At 48.3% G+C, this 24,456-nt stretch overlaps 1 protein-coding gene and 1 long non-coding RNA gene across 3 annotated transcripts in view; both read right to left on the bottom strand.

Moving 5' to 3' along the window:
- Positions 1-6,667: 6,667 nt before the first annotated feature.
- On the bottom strand, positions 6,668-8,847 carry LOC129388129 (uncharacterized). The gene is made up of 2 exons (XR_008615159.2): positions 8,378-8,847; positions 6,668-7,297 (listed from the first exon to the last, which is right to left on the bottom strand). It is a non-coding gene; the product is annotated as an uncharacterized lncRNA (long non-coding RNA).
- An 11,503-nt stretch (positions 8,848-20,350) lies between these two features.
- The window catches only part of LOC126543723 (uncharacterized), a 42,427-nt gene continuing 38,321 nt past the window's right edge, over positions 20,351-24,456 (bottom strand). For both annotated transcript variants that reach the window (XM_055078272.2, XM_050190828.3), the window contains exons 27-28: positions 23,295-23,441; positions 20,351-20,639 (exon numbers count right to left, since the gene is read on the bottom strand). In XM_055078272.2, coding sequence (XP_054934247.1) covers positions 20,602-20,639; positions 23,295-23,441 — 185 coding nt within the window. In that variant the 3' untranslated portion in view covers positions 20,351-20,601. The remainder of the gene's footprint in view (positions 20,640-23,294; positions 23,442-24,456) is intronic.

Below are 24,456 nucleotides of genomic sequence, written 5' to 3'. Positions count from 1 at the left end.
TGTGGTCTTCGTCAGTCAACCAGTTCGTGTAATATTTCCGCAGACGATCCTTGAAAGGTTTGTTGATGCAGACATCAAGTGGCTGTAACTGGCCCGTCATGCCGCCCGGTATGACAGTGAGGTCCATGTTCGCTTGGGCGAGCGCAGCCTTCACGTTGTCGGTCAAGTGCCCATGGTAAGAGTCGACGATAAGGAGCGAGTGCTTTGTCAAAAGGGCTCCTGGACGCCGTCGCTACACAATCTTAACCCACTCTTCCACCATCGCATCCGTCATCTACCCATTCTCATTTGCCTGCACAATGACATTTCTTGGGAAAGTTTCTTGAGCAGGCAGTGTCTTCCTTTTAAATGTCATATAAGGAGGGAGTTTATGTCCATCAGCTGTGCAGCACAGCATCACAGTTGCGCGCTGCTTCTCGTAGCCCGCAATGTGCACCTTCACCTCCTTGGCACCCTTTTCATTCACGGTGTACACCACTGGCATATCAAAATACACAGCCGTCTGGTCGGCATTGCCGATTTACCCAAGTTTGTAGCCTGCCGCTTCTCTCATTCGCAGCACGTAGCGCTGAAAAGCTATCAGCTTTTCTTCGAAATCGCTTGGCAGCTTCTGGGTGATTGAAGTGTGACCGTCGGAGGCTGAAGCCGAAGCGCTTCATGAATTTCTGAAGCCAGCCCCGGCTGTCTTTGAAACCCTTTGGCGTTAGGCCTCGCTCCCTCGAAAGTTCCCTAGCTTTCGTTTGGAGCTCTTCTGTTGTCACTGGAAGGGCAGCTGCTCTTTGTGTCCGAACAAAGTCGGCCAAAACTGTCTCCACTTCGTGGTGACGGCCTTTCTTTGGTCCACTAAATGCCATCCTCGTTGCGGCGCACGCAAAAAGCTGCTGTCATTGTCCCCTCCAATAACAGACGTTTTTCTCATCAGCGCCGAAGTCCCGCCCGGCTTGAAGGTTCGCCGACGCCTCTGCGGCTATCACAACTTTTCGCTTGAAAGCGGCACTGTAGTGGCATCTCCTGCTTGGTGCCATCGCGATAACACCATGCCGCACACCGATACGGCCGACACGACACAGGTCAAAATGGCGACCTCGCTTGTGTATGGTTGGCTACTGGCACGGCTAGTAGCGGCTGCAATACTGACTTTTCTAGATGGGGGGGCGCTAGCTATATGCACCATATTTAGCAGCTTCAATGAAAAACTGGCGCATTTTTTAAAATACTCGAATCTAAGCCAACCCTAGAGTTAGTTATTTTCAAATAATCGTATTCTATCGGCCTAGATTCGAATAAATACGGTATTTCAAAAACACCATTTCCTTTCAAGAATGCTACGTCATGCTGATAATGTGCGTGAAGTGGAATTACCGGGTGCGCAGTGTTAAGGAAAGGAAAGGCACGCAATATTGGTGGGAATTGCTGTTTGGGGACAAGATTTCTAAGCCCCAAAGGGTGTAATCTCTTCTTAGAGTGTAGTCGCAAGTTTTCACGTCGTGGTTAAGAGATACAAAATGTCTAAAGGTACGTCGGACGTACCCGAATCCCAGAAGTTAGAGATACGTCGGAGTTTCTGTTTCGCTAGATCTGCAGCTCCTGCCTACCAATCTCTGCACATGTTTTTGCAGGAAGATGTTTTAATCCAAAAGGGATCATTAAAAATGCATTGGAAAAGTCACGGAGAGCAGCATATGAAAAGCCTGGCAAGAGCCAAGATACTGCTCCAGGAGAGCAAAGCCGGTCTGTACTACGGCCCTTACTGCCTCCATGGGAAAGCCAGCGCTGTTACTTTGAAGGTAGAGCACCTTTGTTCTTGGTGTCCGCCGTACCTTTAGAGGCAGCGTTAAAGATTCCGTTGCTCACAGCGACCGTCCATCTTGGCTACGAAGGTGCATGTCTTGACACCATGTCTCACAAACCATGACGCCAGCATCGAGACATGTGCCCTCTATGCCGAAAACTGTGTCACTGCTCACCTTGCAGAGCAAGACCACTCATGAACCATTAGCTTATGTACGAATGGCTGGCGGCACAACATCGTACAAGCTTGCTTGAAAGTTTCACGTGCTGACACCGATACACAGGAATTGCCATTGATCAACACCACAAGTTTGATTACAATGTACTTAGATCACGACGACTGTTCTTTGCACCGCACAAGACTAAGGGCCCATGTGTAGTGCATCAACATGTCTTTTGAGAAGCAATCAATTAGTACACACAAAATCCACGAGAAAACAACTGCTTGCAAATAAAAAATTGTGCTCAGCCATGTTGGGTGAACTGACACAACACTGCCATGGAGGAGAGAAAGGACTACGAGGGAGCATTGCGCAACACATTTGAAGCCAAACGTGTCAGCCCGACGCGTGATCCTGACGTCAGCGGGTGTGGAAGGTTTTAGCATAGTTTCCTACTTACATGCTATATGGTTTGTGCTTCCCACTCTGCAGGCAAAGTGCAGCTGAATCGCGACACCCAACTAACTGAGTTTTTCAGGCGATAGTCGTTTGACGCCAGCACGTGGGCAGAAATCGAAGCGTCTTTCATTTCGCTTGCAAAACCTTCCGCGGCGTCTGTGCACCTTTGCATCTTAGAGTTTAATTATTCTGGGCTTTACATGAAATAAACATGAAACTAGAGACACCGTCGTCCATGCCGTCATACGATGGTCATATTCTGGACACTGCCAAATTGTTATATTGTCAAATTCACCAATGACAGTATCAGAGCTAATGCGAGGAAGACCCAGCTCCAGCAGCATTGGGTTTTGAACTGTTCTTTTTATTTTTTTTATATCGCACTGCACACGCTGCACGGCCGGGAGCTAACTTCTTCCTCCTTGACGGGCGCTGCACGTAGAGCAAGTTTTGGCCCGGCCCTGAGGCTAGGGGCGCTATAGGGCTCCCCTCCTGTAGAGCGGAAGCCAGAGGAACCGCCCAGTGAACACGCATAGATGTGACCACCCGGACTGATGAAGGAATCGAGGCCAGGTTGAGTGGAGGAATCACAGGCACAAGAGCAGTGACATAGGCAGGTTTGAGTCGGTCAGCAGCCATTGTCTTCGAGACTGTTAATGTCCAGTGTGAATATCTTAGGCGTACAATTGAGTACACAGAATTGTCCATCGTAGGCCGGGGTGACGGGTGGACGAACTTGGTCAGACCAAATGAAGACATAACTGCAGAAATCTATATCCTGGCTGACAAATACAGACCGGTGGTGCCGGTCAGCAGGAATTGCAGGAGAAAGGTCACGAAACGTGGTGCACAGCTCCTGGATGTGGGTGGAAGCATCAAGAGTGCAATGTGGCGACGACGGCGCAAAGAATTCTCCAGGAAGGCGCAGGGGAATGCCGTAGACGAGTTCAGCTGATGAGCAACCTAGGTCAGCCTGCAGTGCTGATCAGATGGCTAGAAGGATGAAGGGAAGGTGCACGAGCCAACATTCCCTTGGCTGATAAGTGGTGAGCGCAGCCTTCAGTTGTCTATAAAGTCGTTCCACCATGCAATTCGCGGAAGGATGGTAGGCGGTCGTATGGATGTGTCGAATGCCCAGGATGTTGACAAGCGCAGTGAATAGGGCCGATTGAAACTGGCGGCCTCAGTCGGTGGTAACGACAAAAGGGCACCTGAAACGTGACACCCCGCCGATCATGAAAGCTGGAGCAACTGTCTCTGCCTTAGTGTCTATAATGGGAAACGCCTCTGGTGATCGGGTGAAGCGGTCCACACATGTGAGCAGGTAAGAGGTCCCATGTGATAGCGGGAGAGGGCCGACAATGTCGAGACGCACATGGGAAAACCTCGTGTCTGGAGGCCGAAATCAGGAATTAGACCCGACGGTATGGACGACCGCACGCAAAGTTTCATCCTAGACGCCAGCGCTCGTTTCTCCCCTGGCGGAACGATTTCACCTCGAACGGGGGTAGGTTTCCGCCGCCGCTTCCCTTCACGATCGCGCCCGCGTTCAAGCTGCAGTTCGCGCTGCGGGCGAAACGTCTTTTGTTTGCGACGGCGCCTCTTCGGATGACCGGAAATTATTATTGTGTTGTTAACTGTCACGACAGCAATGTAAACATGAAAGGGTTGATGCCACCAGTGAAATTCTGCCGATTCACAAGAATATGGTACGAAAAAAGCAGACGACAGACATGGATTACTGCGGTGCGCCGAGCGAAGTAAACAACTGGCAAACGAAGCGAGCTCGTTCATTGATCACTCCTAAGTGTATGACGGTTTTTATATGTAACCCACATGAATTTAAGAATCACTCGGTACATAATCCTTTTATTCATATAAAAACTTTCATTTGTTCGACGAGCGCTTGTCCCGTCTTCTTTCTCGTGTTTCGTTTGTGTGTGCGCTGCCCAAGAATGGAAACCACTTTTGTTGTATGCGCTAGCAGTGGCCGAAGTCCACGCGTGCCGAGGAATTGAATATGTGCACGATGCATTGACATGACCGGAGTTCATTCCCGTTTCACCACTGCACCGATCGATCGAGTTACTGGACGATACACGCCCGCGTCTTGGTCGCGCCGGCATTGCAGAAGCGGCAATGATTACTAATACTTTCAACTTCCGCCTCTTGAGCACTGTTAAAAAATGGCCAAGCTGTCTACATTGCTGCCTCTATTCCATATTGTAGGGGGCGTACTAGTTGAGGTTGTGTGCGCATGTCGTACTTGTGCTATGCAGCGATATATTTTGTTTATTTCCGCACAGTGTCGATGGAAATCCGTTGTCGCCATAAGAGACAACACGGATTTGTAGCAAACATATTGTGAGAAACTGCAAAAATGACTTTAGCTTGTATGTGCCGTATGCATGTGTCGCATCGTATGTGCTGACGATTTTTCCGGCGGCACATACGATGTCGTTTCCAATTACCTGCTCAGCGTCACTTACATGGTTAAGCAGACGCTGCCCTTTCGCCGCATTGCAGCCATAAAAATAATCGTCAAGCGTACCGATCTTCTTAAAGGCAAATAGAAGCGTGTACAGTCTGTTTCACACTTAGGGGAAAACTCGGAACGTATTGCATTGCGATGCGGCAAGCAATGGAGTCGTGCGGTGGCAGCAGCTCGAGCAGGCGCAGACGCTCGAGGAGCGGAGTCGTGATCTGCGTCTGCTACGGCGGCGCGCGCTGGCCGCATTGTCGGGAAGCGTGCTACTGTCAGGGGGCAGTGCACCGACTTCATCGGTACTGCGGGAACTGAGCTGATATTCTTTACTAAAGGTTGTGCGTCGCCGAACTCTGAGCCTTCATTAGCGATAATGGAGTTCCACAAACTTCTTTTAACAGCATGCTTCGTTTGTTCTTTCGAAAGGGTGGGGTACTGAGCGCGTGCACGTATATTTCTTCACTGTGTGTGCTACCGTGATAAGCAGCGACAAGACGCACCAAGATGTGCGCGCAACGTACAATGGGCATGTGAACTCCTCTGGACATCCACTGGACTACCGATTCTGGATATCTTGGTCATCCATAGGACGTCCGCAGATCGCCGAAGGGCGTACGGCGGACATCCACAGGACTACCAGGCGCATACTAATTGGCAGTCCGAGGGGTGTCCCGCGGATGTCTAGAACGGATATACGGATGTTCCACGGACGCAAGAATTTGTTTATGTTTTCATTGCTAAACGTCCGTCAGACATCCGTACGACGAACCGTGGACCATTAAGGGATGTCTGCAGGATGTTCATTTTTATTTAAATGGGCTAAATAGCACAGTTAGCGTAAACATTGGCCTTCTGTAGAATCTGTGCTGCAAAGATGATGCAGTACTGACATGTACTAATGAAAATACAACTTGCACCCATGGAACGCAGATTCCAAAGCAAGCTAATTAAGTTTACATAAAATGGAGAGACAATCACTTTCACATATATTTTTATTCATTTCTATTACAAAAGCTCGATTTAATACAGAGAGTCGCTAATAATGCAAGTGTTACAAGTATTCAAACACAGAACTGGTCACGAGACAAGATACTGCAAACCTATAAGATTCAGAGAGAGAATTGATGCATGTAACAGTCCTGCATTATAATAAATGTCAACAACTTATTACCACAAACTAAGACAAAGGCTGCAGGTGACAGCTTTTACAGCAGTACATTAAAATTTCCAGCTCCAAGTGCTACAAGAGTGAAATGAGATCACATAATATAAGAACGTCTACTAAGCACCACTATCGGCAATACATATTTAGAAACATCAAGGTAGGCAGGACCAGGTGTAGCCCTCAGTGTACTTCAAAAGCATGGTACACTTCTTTCACTGCAATACACTTATTCTTTACCTTAACATCAGGGAACATGAAAAAAAAAAAAGCACAGAATGCCACATGGAATACGAGACATGAAGAGAGCACAGGCATTGACTGTTTCATTAGCGTGAATAAATCGCGAGGTGAGGCTCGTCGATCCCCGAAAAAAAGTTGGCAATCAGTACGCTATCGCATTTCACTACATTCAGTAATGACTAAGGAACATAAAGGTACTGGCAATCCTCACACCTAAAATATCACACAGCTGAGACCTAAATTATTTGGACCGTGCCTTTTTTTCAAATTCTAGCACTACCTTGGAAACAGCAAATGAACTCAGGCTCATAGAACCTGAATGGCACTGTTGTCCCCACAGAGCTCTCTTGCACAGATGGACAAAACATGGTACACATTCACAGATGTTAGACAGAGCAAGCAATCATAAACTACGAGAAAGCTTTAAAGGGGCACCATCGTACGAATAAAGTAATCATTATATTTTATTTACAGCAGCTATATTTTTTGCGTTACAAAGCTGTAGTGACCACATTTACCTCACTCTGCGGAAAATCTTCGGGAACCTCTGGGATTCGCAGCTGCTTCACAGAGCTTGGAGAAGGTTGCGAGTCACTTTAATCCGAGTCTGTGTATACAAATGGTGCTCGGCAGCGTCTTTTTTGAACCATGTCAGGGTCACTGCTCAGGTCCGATGTGAACTGACTTTTATTCAGCTTTTTACGTGCATGATCGTATGTGGCTGAACAAGAAATTACAATGCAATGGTCAAGCTTTGACTCTCATTTTGTTCTAAAAAATCACCATACCAAAACATGGCTCCCACCAATAACCCTTTTACAGAAATGTCAAACTGTTTCCAGGTTGATTCCACCGGGTGTGATTTTTTTTCACCATTGACGTAAGCTTTTCGGGCTTTGCGTGAGCTGGCCACCAACACTTGTTGTCGGAGATCCAACTTGTAGGAACAACTTCCACTTCTTCAGCTTTGGTGAATTCAACAGTGGCATAACGCATCTGAAGAAAGAACACATGCTTGAACAAGTTCGACAACTGTGACTAGTAATAACATCTCAATGTTATTACCACCATAATATGGCAAAACACCTCCTATTTTGTACTAGGAAAGATACATAATAAATTAACAAACCTGACTGTGAGCTCAAAAATTACCTGCCTGCAACAGCCACGCCAAAACAAAAAAAATATTTCTTCCATGGAACGAGTCACCAATTTACGAAGCAAAAGACTGCAAACACTATTCTATGAGAATAGTTTGTTTAATGTGAATAGTGTAAACTTACAATCACCTGACATTGCAATACAGTGCGCATATTTTAAAATTTTGCTCCAAATTAGCCTAGGTCTCAAAGCTGCTAACTTTAGGATTTCTTTAGTAATTAGATACCTTGACGGTGGGGTAAGGGCTCAATTATACAGCTGTGCTGTATGTTTAGGCATTTACTAGCCAGTAGTCATGTTTAGGAGATCCCAAAGTATTACTTGTATTAAATGCCACATTTACAATCTCACCAGCTAATATAAAAATTTTCAATTTTATCATGTGTTACTATAGACATTAAATATGCATACATTGCTGCCTGACTCACGAAGTGGAAAGCCATCCGCACCGAATCTCAATCGCCCGGAGTAATCGCGGTCACAGAATGTGGAGTCTTCTGAAAGTGTGTCATATTCTGACGACTCGGGTTTCTGAACGATTTCGTTCACGTTAACGCAAGATACGGTTTCCAACCGTTTGCACAAGGACTGCGAAACAACTGATGGACTGGTCGGAGAACACTCCTGCCCGGTGCACGGAGAATGGAGAAGTTGAAAGGATTTCTTCGTCTCCCGTGCCGCTGTCTCTTCAGCAAATCTCTTGCGAGCTCTCTGCATACTTTGCGTGTGCTACAGAGTATTAATAGTGAGTAGCAGCTCCCAGCGACGTATGCGACCGCAAGCAATCGCGTACAGCAGCACCTCCTTGCATATATGCGACTAAAAGAAAGCCGCTCACGCGAACTACTGGGCATATGTGGCCTGTAGAACATACCGACAACACATAGTATAAAGTCCAGGCACGCTTCAGCTTACCTTTTCTGTGGGGCCAACCCGGCCAGGAGCCCAGGAGAAAGAAACAACAATCTTGAGCACCTTGCGCAGCCGTAGTGACAACTGAAAATGGCGCCTATGCACTCACAATAAACGCGCGAAACGCTCGCCTTCGCGCCTTTTTCGCACGCCAAGTTTAATCCTAGACGCCAGCGCTCGCATGGCGCTCGTTTCTCTCCTGGCGGAACGATTGCACCTCCCACAGGTGTACGTTATCGCCGCTTCCATTCAAGGTCGCGCCCGCGCTTAGCTCGCGCTGCGCGCGAAACGTCTCTTGTTTCCGACGGCGCCTCCTCGGATGACTGGAAATTATTATTGTGTTGTTAACTGTCACAACAGCAGTGTATACAAAAACAGGGTTAATGCCACCAGTGAAATTCTGCCGATCCACACTTTCAAAAATACTGCCAGAAGGATGCCCCAAACGATAAATAGAAATAGTCTCCCGCGAAAAAAAATGCAGGGTATGATAAGCTTCAGAAAAGATTGCGCTGGTAGCATAATGGGTATGCTTGCGACGCGTTTTTAGAGATGATAGAAATATTTCTGAAGTTTCCAAATGAGAGGCTGCTGTTAATTATTATTTAAAAAGCGTCGTAAATGGACGTCAACTATACAATGGTACAGTCGGTCTCTGGTCATATCGATATCTGGCGAGCGGGATGGTGCAAAAAGGATATGTTTGATAACGCGTAAGCACTCTAAGCACAGAAATGTTTCTGTGGCTCTGCAAGTAATAAATAATGAGACGGTCACACAAGCTTGGTAGCTTTTACGATCACGCTGTGCTTTAGAACCAGTCCACTAACCTGCCTCCGTGGTTGCCTGTATGCTCTCCACCAGAAGAAAAAAATCCCATGGGCAGGTAGAATTCGACCGAATTGGTTTATTTTATGCTGCATGTTTGAGGACTCATTGATATTTCGCCGACAAATGTTGATACCTCTACTAAACAAAGTTAGCTGTAGTTAGCTTGAATGAACTCAAGGCCGGTTCTACGTTGATATTTGCAAGTGCAGAAATGCTCAGCAACAGAGCAGTTCGTCACTCAAGTCCGAACGAAACCCTGCTCGGGACATTGGCGAAACGTCCAGCACGAATGACCTAAGGATGTCCGCAGGAGGATAAGAACTGGATGTTGAAATTAGTCCAATAATGATATCCACTGGATGTCCCCAGGACGACTGCTCTAGGACTTGGACGTCAGGATCTTATCCGGACGTCCGAGGGAGTTTCAATGCCCATTGGGTCGTGCTCAGTCTTTGTTTGACTCGAAAGGAAAACAAAGCACTCAATAATGATTACTATGGGGGTCGAACACGATGAAACAAACGGGTACGATTAAAGGAATGTTTTAGGTTAAGACAATGAGGTGGAAGCGATTTTTCTCGACAATCAATCACTACACCAGACAGACCCTGCCCGCCCGCGGGGAATTGGACACGTCACGCTCGGAACTTCGGTTAGTATCTCGTCATGTCCCCAGCGGCAGCGATGACAGCGCTCATCCTGAAGGCAGTGAAGTGTAGAATGACTTGATCAGGGATGTGTTCATTCGCAGCACGTCTCAGTCGCTAACGATGGTGGATCGAAGCCTATCTTCGGGCGACTGATAGAGGGGATGGTGCGGCAGCGACACTTTCAACGAGCACCAGACATTTTAAATGATGTTGGCGCCCGGGGCTTGAGGCGACTACTTCAAGAGAGTGACTGCGCGCTCTTCCAGCAGTTCTTGCACAACGCGAGCAGTGTGGATCGGCGACCTATCGCGTTAGAATATATAGTCGCCTTCCAGAAACGGGCCGTCAAGAATGTATGGAATCAGTACGTCGTCTATGACTGCCCTGCAGCGATGAACTTACCTTCGAGGCGTATCAGTGGGCGTCGCACAACGCTTAGTAAAGAATACCGGCTCATTTCACGCAGTAACGATGAGATGGGCGCCCTGCAACTGACAGGAGACGGTTTCTCGACAGTGCGGCCAGCGCGCGCCGCCGAACCAGACGACGCCGTTCAAGATCCCGCCCCTCGAGCACCTGCGCGAGCTGCTGCCGCCGCCTGATTCAAGCGCTCGCCGCATCGCGATGCAATGCGCTCCGAGTTTCCCCCTAAATGTGAAACAGACTGTACATCGCCCTTCGAATGAAATGTCCACGCGCACACCCGTAGGCACACACCGCGCGCGGCACGAAACGGGCCCAAACACGCGCAGTGCAGGAGGCAATCAAGGCGGTGCGAACGAGAGATGGGAGAGGGGTACCACCCGCTAAAAGAATTTTGCTTCGCATGCGGCGCTCTCAACGCCGGCGCAGCAGCGCCGCTCTCGGTGCCGTTCTTGTCCATGGCGGTGAACTTTAACATGCTGGCACTGAAGGCAGGTTCGCACCCAGCGACAGACGTCTGCATTAATGCTAGGCCAAAGGAAGCGAGTTGTGACTAGCTTCTGAGTCGCACGAATTCCAGGTGGCTCAGGTTGTGCAGTTAATCAAAAACTGCGTGACAAAAAGCCAAAGGCATTAAGGGTTGAGGAACACCAGTAGATGTCTCGCACATTATCAACAAGGAAGAAAACGGAAGCAGGCCCTTGGTGAAGGACAGGGACGTGGATGAGGAACGAAGGCAATGCAGCTCAGGGTCGCTGCGCTGGGCGGCTGCTAGCTCCTCCATGTCCACCGGTGGTTGGGCCGCCAGAGCATCTACGGGGGAGAGTGCATCAGCGGCAACATTTTCCGGCCCATGCACGAGGTGGAGATCCACTGTGAACTTGGAGATAAAGCACAGTTGGCGGATCTCCCGTCCAGTGTAGTTGGTGTGATTCCTATGGAAGGCATACGTCAGGGGCTTATGGTCTGTGACGTGAAAGACCCGGCCCTTCAGAAGTGGCAAAAATGCTTAATGGAGTGGTACACTGCATGGAATTCTCGACCGAATGTACTGTATTTAGCTTCAGGTGGCTTCAGTTTTTGCAGGAAAAAAAACCAAGAGGCTGCCAACCGGATAAATATTGCTTGAGAACTGTGCCAACTTGCATGCTTGATGCATTGGCGATGAGATGAATTGGGAAATCAGGAACGGGATGTATGAGCATGGTGGCGTCTGCCAACACTTTCTTGGCAGTAGCGAAGGCAGATGCAGCTTCCTCAGTCAACTCAAGTGGCGCAGCCGGATCTTTTTTGATAGCCAGAAGGTCGGTCAGAGGCATCAGGCAATTGGCACACTTCGGAAGAAAGCGGTGATGAAAATTCACTAGGCCCAGGAATTTTCTGAATTCTTAGTGAAGTCAGGGGTGGAAAGTCTTGAATTGCCTTCACATTGCTGGTGAGAGGCCGGATACCTTGTGGAGTGACAAGGTGGACTAAGAACTAGATGGTAGCGACGCCAAAGTCACTTGTGCGGATTAATGACGAGACCGTAATCATAAGGTTGTTGGAAAAGAGTGTGCAGGTGAGCTTCATGCTCGGGGCCTGATGAACTTACGACAAGGAGATCATCAAGGTAGGCAAACACGAAGTCGAGACCTTGCCTGGCCTCGTTGATAGTGCGCTGAAAAGTCTGTGCAGCGTTGCGCAATTCAAAAGCATCCTCATATACTCAAAGAGGCCGAAAGGGGAGGTAATGACCATCTTCAGAACGTCAGCGGGTTCCACAATAATTTGATAAGCTTTCAATAAGTCAATTTTAGAGAAGATCATGCACCCAGCCAAGTTTGATGTGAAGTTTTGTATGTGAGGAAGTAGATAGCGGTCTGGTAAGGTGTGGGCGTTCAGAGCGTGATAATCCCCACATGGTCTTCAGTCGCCAGGATCTTTCTTTGGCACCATGTGGAGTGGCGATGCCCAGTTGCTTGAGGAAGGTTGCACAATGCCGAGTTGAAGCATATGCTCAAACTCGTGGTCAGCAATGGCAAGGCTGTCTCCAGACAGTCTGCGTGGCCGAGTAAAAACGGGGTCCAGTGGTCACGATGTGGTGAGTGATCAAGTGCATCACTGCTGACTCTGGTATGCGGCTTCGGAAGATTGGGAAAATCGGTGAACATTTTTTTGTATGGTGAAGCGAGTGCGAGAGCTTAAAGCCCTGTCGGCGAGGCGGCGCAGACTACACCGTTGATGGAGAGGCTTGTGCTGAGATCGATGAGGTGAGGAGCATGCATGTCTACCACAAGGTTGAAGAAATTGAGGAAGTTAGCGCCGAGAACAGCTTGCAAGACATCAGCAAGAATGAAAATCCAGCGAAACGTCCAGTGAAATCCAAGGTTAAGTGTAAGAGACCGTTGGCCGTATGTGTGTATGGCGGAACTGTTTATCGCTTGGAGCGGGCAGGTCTGTTCTTTGCGACGGCAATTTGTACAAGAGGCCAGTATGACGCTAACCGGGGCTCCTGTGTTGACAAGGAAGCGAGCGCCACTGATCTTGTCAGAAACGTAGAATAGTGGCATGTCCTTCAACGAGTACCACTTGCTGCCGTCAGTGGCCAGTCACAGCATTTCCCGGCCAGGAGGACAGACGGGTGAACTTGCGAGCAAAGGTGCCGAATACATGGTGGTACCAGCTTACAGCCGAAGACGAGCTGTCGCGTCGTGCGTCGGATGGTTGAAACTGGAAAGTGCGGGGGCGCCGGGGAGCGACTGCGGGACCGGAACCTTGAAGATCGGTGTGAGAAGGGCGCAAGGTCATCGAGACGTCTGACAAAGGCGTCCAGACGGCCCTCTATGTTTGCAAGCGTAGGGGCTGAGGCAGTAGCCGGAGGCAGAGTCGTAACGGCGCTGAGGCTAGAGGCCCGCAAGTAGCCCGCAACTCAGTCAGCCAGTTCAGCAAGCTTGTCTAATGGCACATCACCCGCAGCCACGAGAACTCGGACCATGTTCTGCGGGAGGTGCTGGAGGAACAACTCACGCAGCAGCTTGTCCTGTTGAAAGGCGAGGTCTCCGCCAAAAGTGGCGCATGCGTTGAAGGAGCTGTGAAGGGCGACTGTCACCGAGATCCGTAGCTGTGAGGAGTTGCTGGAGTCAGCTGCTCGGACTGACTTGCGGGAAACGATATATAGCTGCCGTCAACGTGTCAAAGGGATGGGTCGGGTCCAGCGAGGTGATAACATCCGCTAAGTCCTCGGCAACGTCCGTAGGTAAGGAGGACACCAGATGTAAGAACTTAGTCTGTTCACTGGAGATATGGTGGAGGCGGAAGTGTACCTCGCCCTGCAGGAGCCAGATGCTGAGGCTGTTGTGCCAAAATGGTGGCAGGTTGATGTGTTGGTACGCGGCCACCACGGCACCGCCAGGTCGGGCGACCGCCTGGGCGTCGTCACCAGCAGGAAGAGTAGTAGAGCGGGCAGGAACCATGCCGGAGGGTTGGAGCTGTGTTCTTTACCGGGTCGCCAAATCTGCCGAAGCTAATGCGAGGAAGACCCAGCTCCAGCAGCATTGGGTTTTGAACAGTACTTTTATTTTTTTATATCCACTGCACACGCTGCGCGGCTGGGAGCTAACTTAATTCCTCCTCTATCACGAGCGCTGTACGTGGAGCGAGTAGTGGCCTGCGGCCCGGGCCTGAGGCAAGGGGCGCTACAACAGCATTTTGAGCCAATCAGAAAGGCTGTAGCAGCTCCGTGGGCCAATCACAACTAACAAGATGACGGATTTGACAATGTCCAGAATACGACCTCGATGAGTATCTCAGCTACAAAGCAAGACTGGAATACAAAAGTCGGTTTCGCCCGAAAGGCGAAGCATCGATTGCGATAGCAAATTAGTAGACAGCTCTACGAAGTAAGGATTGTAGTTTTGTCGGCCGTATAAACATGAAAACATTCGCTTTATAACTGATATTAACAAGCTTGGTGTCAGCACGCACAAGCAAACATGAACACATCACACTAGAGCGCGGATACTCGCTGTCAAAGTGCTGGGGTGAGCAAGCGCTGCAGCAGCAGCGAGCGAAGTCACCTTCGTGCTGTCTATCACTTCAATGCAAGCGTGGCAAGAACACAGCACGCATAAAGGTATGAGCCGTCTGCAGATCCTTTTCAAGGTATGGCGCGCGCAGCTGTGCGAATTACGCAAATTATTACCTAGATTTCCCTCTAGGTAATATAGAGAGAAAATATGGTATTGTGAGAGTATGTGTACGTCTGGATGCCTAATGTCACGTCGTTGAAGAAACTGGGGCTATTCACAGGCAAATGAGCAATAACTGAATTTCATATCAGACAAGCATATGCGTGTGCATGTACTGATTATCGTTGGAGAACATGGAACCCCTTGTCTAGCTAAAATGAATATTTGCATCCGGAAATGTGCACCTGGTAAGTCCTACAAAAGGTGCTTCGAAGTGACTTGGACAGATCAGATCGCTGGAAGTGCTAACGCATTGTTTGAGATTGATATGATGATGATAGTAATCTAATATATCAGACAGGCATTGTGTCTGCCCTCCTTATTTCATCTACCCCTCCCAAATCCAATACAGTCGAACCTGAACGAAGTCGCATCCAATAGGGAATACTTTCGTTATAACCGGAATTTGTTGTAAGCATGTACAGGGTCGTCCACTCTTAGTACGAACACGGCGCAGCATGGCCACGCTCCGCGGAGCGCTAGCGCCGAAGGTGCGGCTGCGCATCGAAGCTAAGCAGTGCAGGCGCACAGGGGCCTGGAGGAGGGGCTTCGTGTCTGCTAAAGCGCGCGAGCGCGTCGTATCGGCTTTGTTGTAAAGCACACCTAACTCTCGGCATGCTGGTGGCGCCTCAGCGTGCGGCAACGGCGTTGCGGGAAAGCGCACTTCACTCACTGCAGCGTGTTGTGTAGTTTCCGCGTACCCCAACTGAGCGGTTCCTCTTTTCAGTGCCACGATCCCCGTTAAACGTATGTATATGGTTGCAAACTTCTTAGGATTAGTTTGGTTTGGTTTATCGGGTTTTACTCCGCAAAGCGACTCTACCCATGAGAAACGCTGTAGAGGAGGGCTCCGGATAATTTCTACCAACCGGGGCTCTTTAACGTGCACTGACATTACGCAGCACCCGGGCGTCCTTCCATTTCGCCTCCATGAAAATCCTGTGACGTTGGTCTCGATGTCTGTACGGTTTCTTAATTCATATATATGAATATCGCGAATCGTCGAGATGGTTGAAGCAGTCGCCCAACAAGCGGGTCTCAGGCACCCAGCAGGATCTGTCCTACTCTCTGACAGAGGCCTGGACTGGCCTCGCTCTAGTCCGCTGCATTATAATACCTATATCGTCGCTTGCACTGCCTACCTGGCTAGTTCCTGGGGTACAGTGGCCCTACCCTTTATTGCCACCTGCTACATATCGTTCTTTCGGCCCCGACCCGTACATCCCCGCGATGGACCTAAGCGAGTAATGAGCCTGCGGTCACCAGTTCCACGTGCCACCGTTGTGGATCAGCTTCTCCGTTCTTGAGGCCCCAACTTCTGTATTATTCTCTTTATCATCTCCAAACACATGACCTAACCAAATGCCACGAACAGAAAAAAAAAATCAATATGTGCAGTATGTTCTCAATGTGGAATCGAATGCCAAGGGCTGCGACAGCGTCCTGCCGTTCATCACCTCCGCCTTCCAACACCGTACGTTGCGAGACCACTGCTTTAAATCCATTCTTCTCTACACTTAAACCCAGAGCTATAATTTGGACACTACCCTTCAATTTTCCAGTGGGCCCCTCCTGAAGAATTCGCCTCACCCGCCTTCTGCCTTCCCAAGGTTGCCCTAAAGCGCGCTAAGGCGGTTCATGATAGCTTGGGCATGGGATAGCTTGGGCATTAAGACACTCCAATCCACGACCTTTGGTGGGAGTCGAACCTTGAGCTTACGTGGAAGTCGAACCCATGACGTTTGGTGTTAAGGTGAAATTAAGGCATAGTTAATTAACGTATGCTTAATTGGGGCACTCGAACCCACGACCCTTGGTGGTAATTAGGACGAAGTAGGGCAGTTAATTAAGGTAGCGTCAATTAAGGCACTCGAACCCATGACCTTTGGTGGGAGAAAACAAGTAATAAGTACTAACGCATTCGAATGAGAATGTCAAGTAACTTAATGTCTCGTGAGCGCGCAGGCTTTCGCTTTCACCCTCTTTGGTGTATGCTAAGTTAAAAGGGCTGTCACTTTCGTTTTCTTTTTTTTTCTTTTTTTTTTTTGTAAACGCCCAGGCCACCAGTGTGTGTGTGTGTGCGTGTGGACAGTCCAACTGCAAGTGTTGAAAACTAAGAACAGCGCAGGGCTAGCACACTTGTGTCGATCGTGAAACGTCGCCTTCGGGGCTCAAATTTAGAAGAGCTGCTCAGATGCCAATTGTGAGTGAGGGCAACGAGTAAAGGCGCCTCGAATATGCTCGGCAGCATGAACAATGGACCGAGGACCACTGGGCGAAGGTGGTCTTTATGGACGAATCTTCATTTACTACAAGGTGGAACCAGCGACAGCGAGTCTGGCGTCCCCAAAACTGCCGGTAAGCACGATTTACAGAAGGTATCGTGTGCTGGAAAGTCCTAACTTAGATTTTGCACGCTAGTATTCGTTGTCCATATGCATATTCAAACTGTAAAAAAAAAATGCATTTATTGCACTAGCCGCATTGCACTTTGACTCCGCACTTTGTGCTCGCTCCAGTGCATTTCGCGTTCGTGCCGGGTAGAAAAGCGTGCAGGTCCCTGAAGCCAGAGTGCAGCACTACAGTGCCTGCCATGAAATGAGTGCCTGTGAAATATTTGTAAAGTACCATAGTACTCGCATTCAGGATATACTGCCCTCGCGATAAACGAGTCGTTTGCGCTAAGTATAGTAATCCTTCAGTTTGAACGTCCCAACGCTGCACATATATGGAGTAAAAGATGCGATAGAATGGAATATAATTATAATTTACGTTGTGTTTATCAGGCTACACGTTTTAAACGGAGAATTGAGAGGACATATCTAGTCAACGGGGCTTGCCGCCAGTACAACAGTTCGGGTTGTTCAAACTATGACAGAAGTACGTATACTTGCACTGAATGTAATATGACATGCACAAACTTGTGAATCCCGTAGAATATATTGCTCCTCAATATTAGCAGTTACAGAGCTGATTTACGTGCACTGTGGCATACGTAGAAACAATGTTCTGCCAGCATCTGGGCATAGGAAATCTATATCACAAATGAACAGAGAAAAAAGGTCCCGTTTGCCATATTTCCCATGGCAGTGTTCAGGGAAAATTAGCCCATCAGACAAAGCTAAAAGATACAACCATTCAATACGTGTTACTTGTAGCCAATGCTTTCATTCGCAACATATACCAGCGCGCCAACTAAATATTTTGTTTTTTTATGTGCATCTGCCGGAGTTCCAGCTAGCGGTCACTGCAATGGGTGTTTGGGGCGTCGTGACAGCCGAAGGCGTGAGACCCCTCGTGACAATCCAGAACCGCTTCAGTATAAATTCGTAATGTGCTCTCCTGAACGATGTGCTGCTCCCATACCTTGGCAGGGGGCCATTTCCTGAATATGCTTTCATCCTGCAGCATGATTTCTCTCCCATACACAAGTCCCAAAATGTTGCTACGTTTCTAGAGAGTCGTGACGTGGCAGTCCTCGAATGGCATCCACAGTCACCTGACCTGAAAGCAATCGAATACCCCAGGGGAAACAAAGGCTGCTCTCGCCCACCCACATCTCCGTGCCCTCTCAGCGGACGCGCTGCGAGCTATTGTCCAAGAGCAGCAGGAGCGGCTTGGATAAAAAACCAACCTTTGTCGGTCCTTATCAGCTTCCTGCAGAACTGAATGCAGGCTGTGATAGATGCTTGAGGCGAACCCCCCCCCTGCTACTGAAGTTGGGGAAGATACGCGAAAGTAAGATTTCGCACCAGTAAAGCCTCAGTGGCCTCAGCAACAATAAAACCTTTGTTGCTAGTTAGCAGCTCTCTTTGCGATTACTTAAGCTTGTTGCCTATGGCGTATGTAACTTCACTACTCCCGGTTGGTTGGCGAGAGATTTAAATTTCGAAAAAGGTATTCGGACCCTTCATATGCAATTTTATCGTAAACTATGTCTTCGCATGAAACAAGCGTTGCGAGGAATACCTCCGATTAATGCACCAATAAGCTGAAACTTGTGGAGTTTGTACTTCACAGAATACATATTCGCATTTATCGATCGCAAACTGCATTTTATGGGTGTATACGGACCATCACATGCATACAACGTGTCGCCCTCCGTGTGGTACACTTGAGACTCCGCAAGCATTGTGAATGGGATGACTGCCTACACCAAAGTCTTATCATGAGCTTTAAAAGCTTTAGCCTACACTAACCACTTTGGAAGTTCGTTGCGGTGGACTCTGGCCGCACAGCAGGTGACGAACGCATCCGAACTGCCCTCCCGTCGTTCAGCATCGGTGAACGTTATCGCGTAGCGTTAGCGCGGGAGGGGGTATAGTGCGAGGGGGCCTTGCCGAGGTTTGAAGGACATCGAAACCGAATCGGTTGCTCGCGGGTCTTCTCCAGTTGCCTTGGCGTCCTGCGACACGAGTCTCCGCAGCGCGGAGAACACGTGACGCGAACCTATAACTTAACGTTTGAGTAAGCCTTCGTAATTAAAGCATGAAAGGCGCGTTGTTTTCGCCATTTTATGCAGACTTGTGCCGCCATCTTGTGATGACGGCTTAACGCAAGGCAGCTTTCGTATCCTACTTCAACGCAGGGACAAATTCCACGATTTCTTTTTGTGAAGACACGTAGGCGTGCATCAGAATCGGGTAAACAAAACAATCTGAATAATCAGGACTAATTTTCGTTGTGAGCCCCGGTTTTCGCTTGGAAATATACCGAAGGCATACGTTGAAAACCGATGTTGTCTGCCGGGAAACACTGCCTTCGACGTACGAACTGACAGACGCCGCAGCCATTGGCGTCATGATTAGTGTTCCCGTTGGGGATCAGGGATGTGCGTGCTGCTGATTCGAATTACCCGGCGAAGGGTCGAAATAACTAGTATTGGCGCCTGCCGGGCCTTGCAACGAAGAGTTGGGCTAGTTTGTGTTAATTGATGCAATTGCTGCGACATTTGCTAGCGCGAACAAGGCTAACGGAATAAAGGTTGGGACATGGCAGAACTAAGTCGTAGCAAGTACGGGTCCTGCAGTCGGGATCGAATTAACCGGAGTCGACTACGTTGTCCACATGACTGCATCGGCGAGAAACTATATTTCGTTATATCCGATAATTTTATTCGTGCTCGTTATATCAAGACTTGACTATGCATATCCATCACTGATTTGTAACAGATTGCCAACGTTAGCGGGGAAAGTGGCATTAAAAGGATTTGCTAAACCGGATGTGTTGGGAAGTTTCTTGCACTGCACAACTTTCCGCTGAGAGAAATAGCCGCCTAATAATTACGTCACTGTCAGAAATGTCACACTGGCAGCTTTACAATTGGCGACATTCTTTAATGGCCTTTCAGAATTTTTTGTGGAGTACTTGTCAACAACCTCCACGCGGGGTGGTTTTCATCGGGCTCTGCCTTCATGCGAAACGTCACATCTCGAAGAGTGCAAGTAAGGCTTGGTGGTGCTAGAACACATCCCGTGAAAGCGTTCGTGAAGCAACGATTTCGCGCTTACACTGCTCTTCGCTCAAATTTCACAAGACCGCACGTTTCTGTGTACTGTAAACCTCAATATCGCTGAACAGCTCCTATATATCCTTTCTGGACAGCTGTGCTTCTATTGATGAATCTTTCGAATTTTGTCTGCGCAAGCGCATAGTGCGCCTATATGTGTGCATTTTGACGCGAAGCATTTGGTAGTTTCAGCTTGTTATATCCACGTTTCATTGTGCGGTTTGCGTAAACGCGCAGTGAACCACGCCATAGAGCAGGGTTACGAGTTAAGTTGGAACGACTGCACAAAACGCCAATGATTGATGCTTCGCGAGCGCCGAAGAACGTCCATGAGAAAACAGTCAGGATGTGAAGTTTATTGCGGAGTGAGTATAACGCACTTTATGTACATGTCCGTTGACACTTGCAGCGCTAACGAGGCCCATGGCCCAGCATTCCTCACCCGCAAGGGTTACAAAGGCTGACTAAGAGTAACAAGTAGCGATGCCTTAGAGACAGTTATGCGGTAACAGTAAACAATTATATAATTCCCTAGAGTGTGAAGGGCTTAAAATCTAAAATCTAGCGGTGCTCAGCTCCGCAGTGTCACGTCGCTGGAAGACGCGGGAATGTTGCTGCTGCGCCTGCAATAAAAATGAATTGCAGTTGGTTCAGTGTTTCTTATAAAAGAACAGAAAAAGCCCAGGTCGATCAAACGGCCCTCCCCATCACTAATGTACACCCGTGAGCAAAAGTATATGGACCACATCCTCGTCGAAAAAGTTTATTCGTAGCTGAAATGGGCGATAGAACCGGAAAGTATCGGCATGCCAAGTTTCCACTGCAGTCCTGAATTTAAAGTTACGCGCAAATAGGCAGCGTAGAAAACTATCGCGGAGTCCCTGGTCCGTGTGCGTTTGCTCACGAGTGTATGCTACCTCGCTTTATCTCGGTGCATACCGTACTTGTAACGGTACAACTGACGTATTTGAGTCAACGTGGGCGGAAAAGATCCGCTGCAGTCACCGTGTACACATTTTTGTACACATCTTTGTTTTTAATTCTTTTTTTCATTTCTGCTCAGCAGTTGCAAGGGGGAAACCACAGAAACAGCTTCAGGTAAGCTACACACACCGAGATTGCCCACTATGGCTCCAGTTCACTTCATTGTGTAGACACGTGCTCCTACATACCCACATACATTCGACGTGTTGCGTTCCGCTAGAAATATTGAATTCTTCCTTCCTCACAAAGTCCGCAGTGAATTAAGTTGTGCATGGGCCGGTGATTAAGTGCTCTGAATAAATGCGACAATTGAATGTGCACTAAATTAATATTAAATTGCACCACCCATACGATGACTTGCAAGATGACGAATCCCGGATGCCAGCTAGGACAACGCTAAATTATGGAGTGTTCTTCATTCCTCTGTTTTATACAGCTACACGAGGAGCGACAATGGCTCCGTCTCCTCGTTTTTTACATCAACAAGCGTAAGTGTGCACTACCAATATCAAAGCTCGACGCGACCGCGGGCGGAGCATGGCGGGTGTTGTCTCGCATGGCGTACAGCTGCGACCACGGTAACGGAATGACTAGAAGGAGCAGGCCGCGAAGGTGTGGCAGGGACAGTGTTTAGTTTCTGATAACTCCATTAATACACGGTGAAATGCAAAAGCTTATTGCTGCAAGAAGTTCGTGGGGAAATGGCCTATAATACAAATGTTTTTCACACTGTTCTATTTATAAAGGCGTTGTAGGGCACCGTTAATAGGGCATTAAAGAGAAAAGCAAATAGAGCCGTCAGTAAATTAAACTCCTGCAATAAAAAAAGGAAAGAAAAGGAATCGTGAATTTAGGAGACCCGAGAAAAAACGAAAGACTGGTGGCGACACCACGCAGAGGGCCCTACACCAGCTCGCCTCGACGTCATGAATTTTGACAGCGACTGCAGTCGGGAACAGTGTTTTATCGTTAAAGGCATAGACTGCATCAGATAAAAAGGAACTACAAGGTCCTAGCACGAAAAAGCTATGAAAACCGACTTCACATTGACGCACAGGCGCTCGGTTGCCGGCATGAAATTGAAGATTATCGAAAACCAGAAGATTATCGAAAACAGCGTCTTGATAGAACACTTTATTCTTAAACGATTTAGTTTCTTCAGTGTCCACCTTTAAGGGGAACGCTTTAGCTTGCGAGCGAGCTCCAGCATTACATCGGAACAGAAATAGTTTCTCGGCACCCACAGCACCGATTTTGATGACGTTTACTGCGTTCGAAAGTTAAATTCTAGCGTATTTAGGAAGCAGATTTCATTAAATAGTCTTTCGCGTAAGAAATAGTTATTTTCAAATCGAGGAAGCTCAAGTATCAAGTACACAACTATGCAATAAAGAACGATATCTGAATTCTGTAAATTGATTCTATTACATCTGGAGAGGACAATATATGCGAAACGTCACTTTGAAATATGCCAGTAATTTGTGAGTAGGACTTTCCGAGAACCCTCGTGAACGCAACAATTCCACGTAAGATGCAAATTTATGAATCGAATGTGTCCGCTTTAGATGCTCTAACAGACGCAGTTTACAGAACTGCGATATCTTTCTGATGGCGAGTTACGAAATTAAAAAAAAGTTCGGACTAAATTTACAAGCTCGCGAATTTTAGAGAACTATTCCACGCCCGAAACAGTTCTAGTGACAGTAGGAAGCAAAACTAACTTCCAGATGCAGCAGATTGCACTCAAATCGGCCCAGCGGCTGCCAAAAGCGTTTCTGCATTTTACATGTATATTAATGGAAGGAATCGGAGTTGCCCCCGGGCTGAAGCTTCCTTCACTCGCTGGTTTCCAATTTTCCCACCAGGAACGCCATGGCACACTAAGACGTAAAGCCCCTCAATAAATTTCATTTAGGGACATTACTAAGACGCGCACCGTATAAGCACAAGTTCAAAAGTCTAAAACGACTATGGAGGGTTATGGAGTATTATAAGCCCATGTCGTTACGCGCAACAGGTGCGATCAGTTTTTCCTTGTTCTGGTTTAATGCTGATGGTGCTTGTCGATCCCGATTGGAAAGTGTCGGGCGCGCAGCATTATTGGAAACAAACTTAAGTTATGGCAATGGTTGCAAACTGCGCAATTTTTTTAAGGGCGTAAGTACGTATGTCAGCGCTGCGCAGCACGCAACACAAGTTGCCTCTTACGCTATCCGTTGTCGAAACTGAACAGCCGAGATAGCCACCACACGGCCAAGAGTTGTGAGGAGGAACTCGGGGACGCAAGGCATTACCTTGCGCGACAGCCTTGTAGACGAGGCTCTTTCCGGTGCTGTGTCCTTGAGCGACGATGAGATAGAGGGAGCCTCCAAGCACAGTCATCTTGATGTCCGTCACCAACTTGACAGCGATGGCCGAGTGTAGCTGGAAGCCGCTCTCACCTAGAAATTGCAAGCGTTATCGGACCTCATTTTGAGTGGTCTGCTAAAGAGACGTTGGGGCACGTGTGCCGTCTCGGCATGATAATTTGTTATCCACAGCGTCTCATGCGGGAAGCAGAAAGCAAACAACGCCACGGTGATGACTTGCGTAAATATGTCCCTGCATCAGTAGTTGAACACTGCCCTCTTTCCGATACTTCTAGGAACAATGATCAAATTTTCAGAATGTGGGACAAGTTGGAGTTTACAAGCTGCCTGGTTGAAGAGCTCCGATTAGCACCGGGTCCGTGAGACTTGCTGGCGGCAGTTTGTGGTTTACGTAACGTAACCTACGTTTTTCACATGCATGTTGCCAACGCGGCCAGCAGAGATCAGCATCCAGCATGCAACCGCAGCTGCTTTTGGCTGACAGCGGTCAAAAGCAGCTTATCCACCACGTTTTTTAATTTATTTTGCGTTGTACTCATGTTGCCCTGTCTTCCCTCTGCGCAGATATATGACGGAGTCGGTACGTCACAATTACAGACCTGTAGGTGTGTACACATTGTTCGTTTTGTTTATCATACGTTCACTTGGTAACACATGGATGGATGGATGCAAAACTTTAATGAAGGTCCTGAAGTACGCCACTCAGCGCGCTGCGGGCCGCTCCCACGTTGGGACAGTCGGGCCATACCCGACCGCCGCATCGTGGGCCCTCTGGACAGACCATAGTTGCGCCCCGGCATCGGGGCTCTTGATAGCGGAGAGCCACTTGTCCTCATTGATTTGTTCTGTGCCTCGTAACGATATATTTAATTGGGGATTCAGCGCCGTATGGAAACACCTAGGTCACCTAGTAAGCCAGCAACTGGTATACACACGGGCAACACGGAAAGTGAAATGTGTCACACTTAGTGCTATGAAGAGCACGTTCGTCGCGCGATGGCACGAATTTAAATACTTTAGAGCACGGGGGGGGGGGGGGGGGAGATATGTACCTGAACATAGCAGGCGTAAAATTTGATAGCCGAGG

Source organism: Dermacentor andersoni, chromosome 10 (genome assembly GCF_023375885.2).
Source record: "Dermacentor andersoni chromosome 10, qqDerAnde1_hic_scaffold, whole genome shotgun sequence".
Taxonomy (NCBI): domain Eukaryota; kingdom Metazoa; phylum Arthropoda; class Arachnida; order Ixodida; family Ixodidae; genus Dermacentor; species Dermacentor andersoni.
Note: the sequence above shows the minus strand (reverse complement) of the source record. Positions and strands in the feature narration are given on the sequence as shown.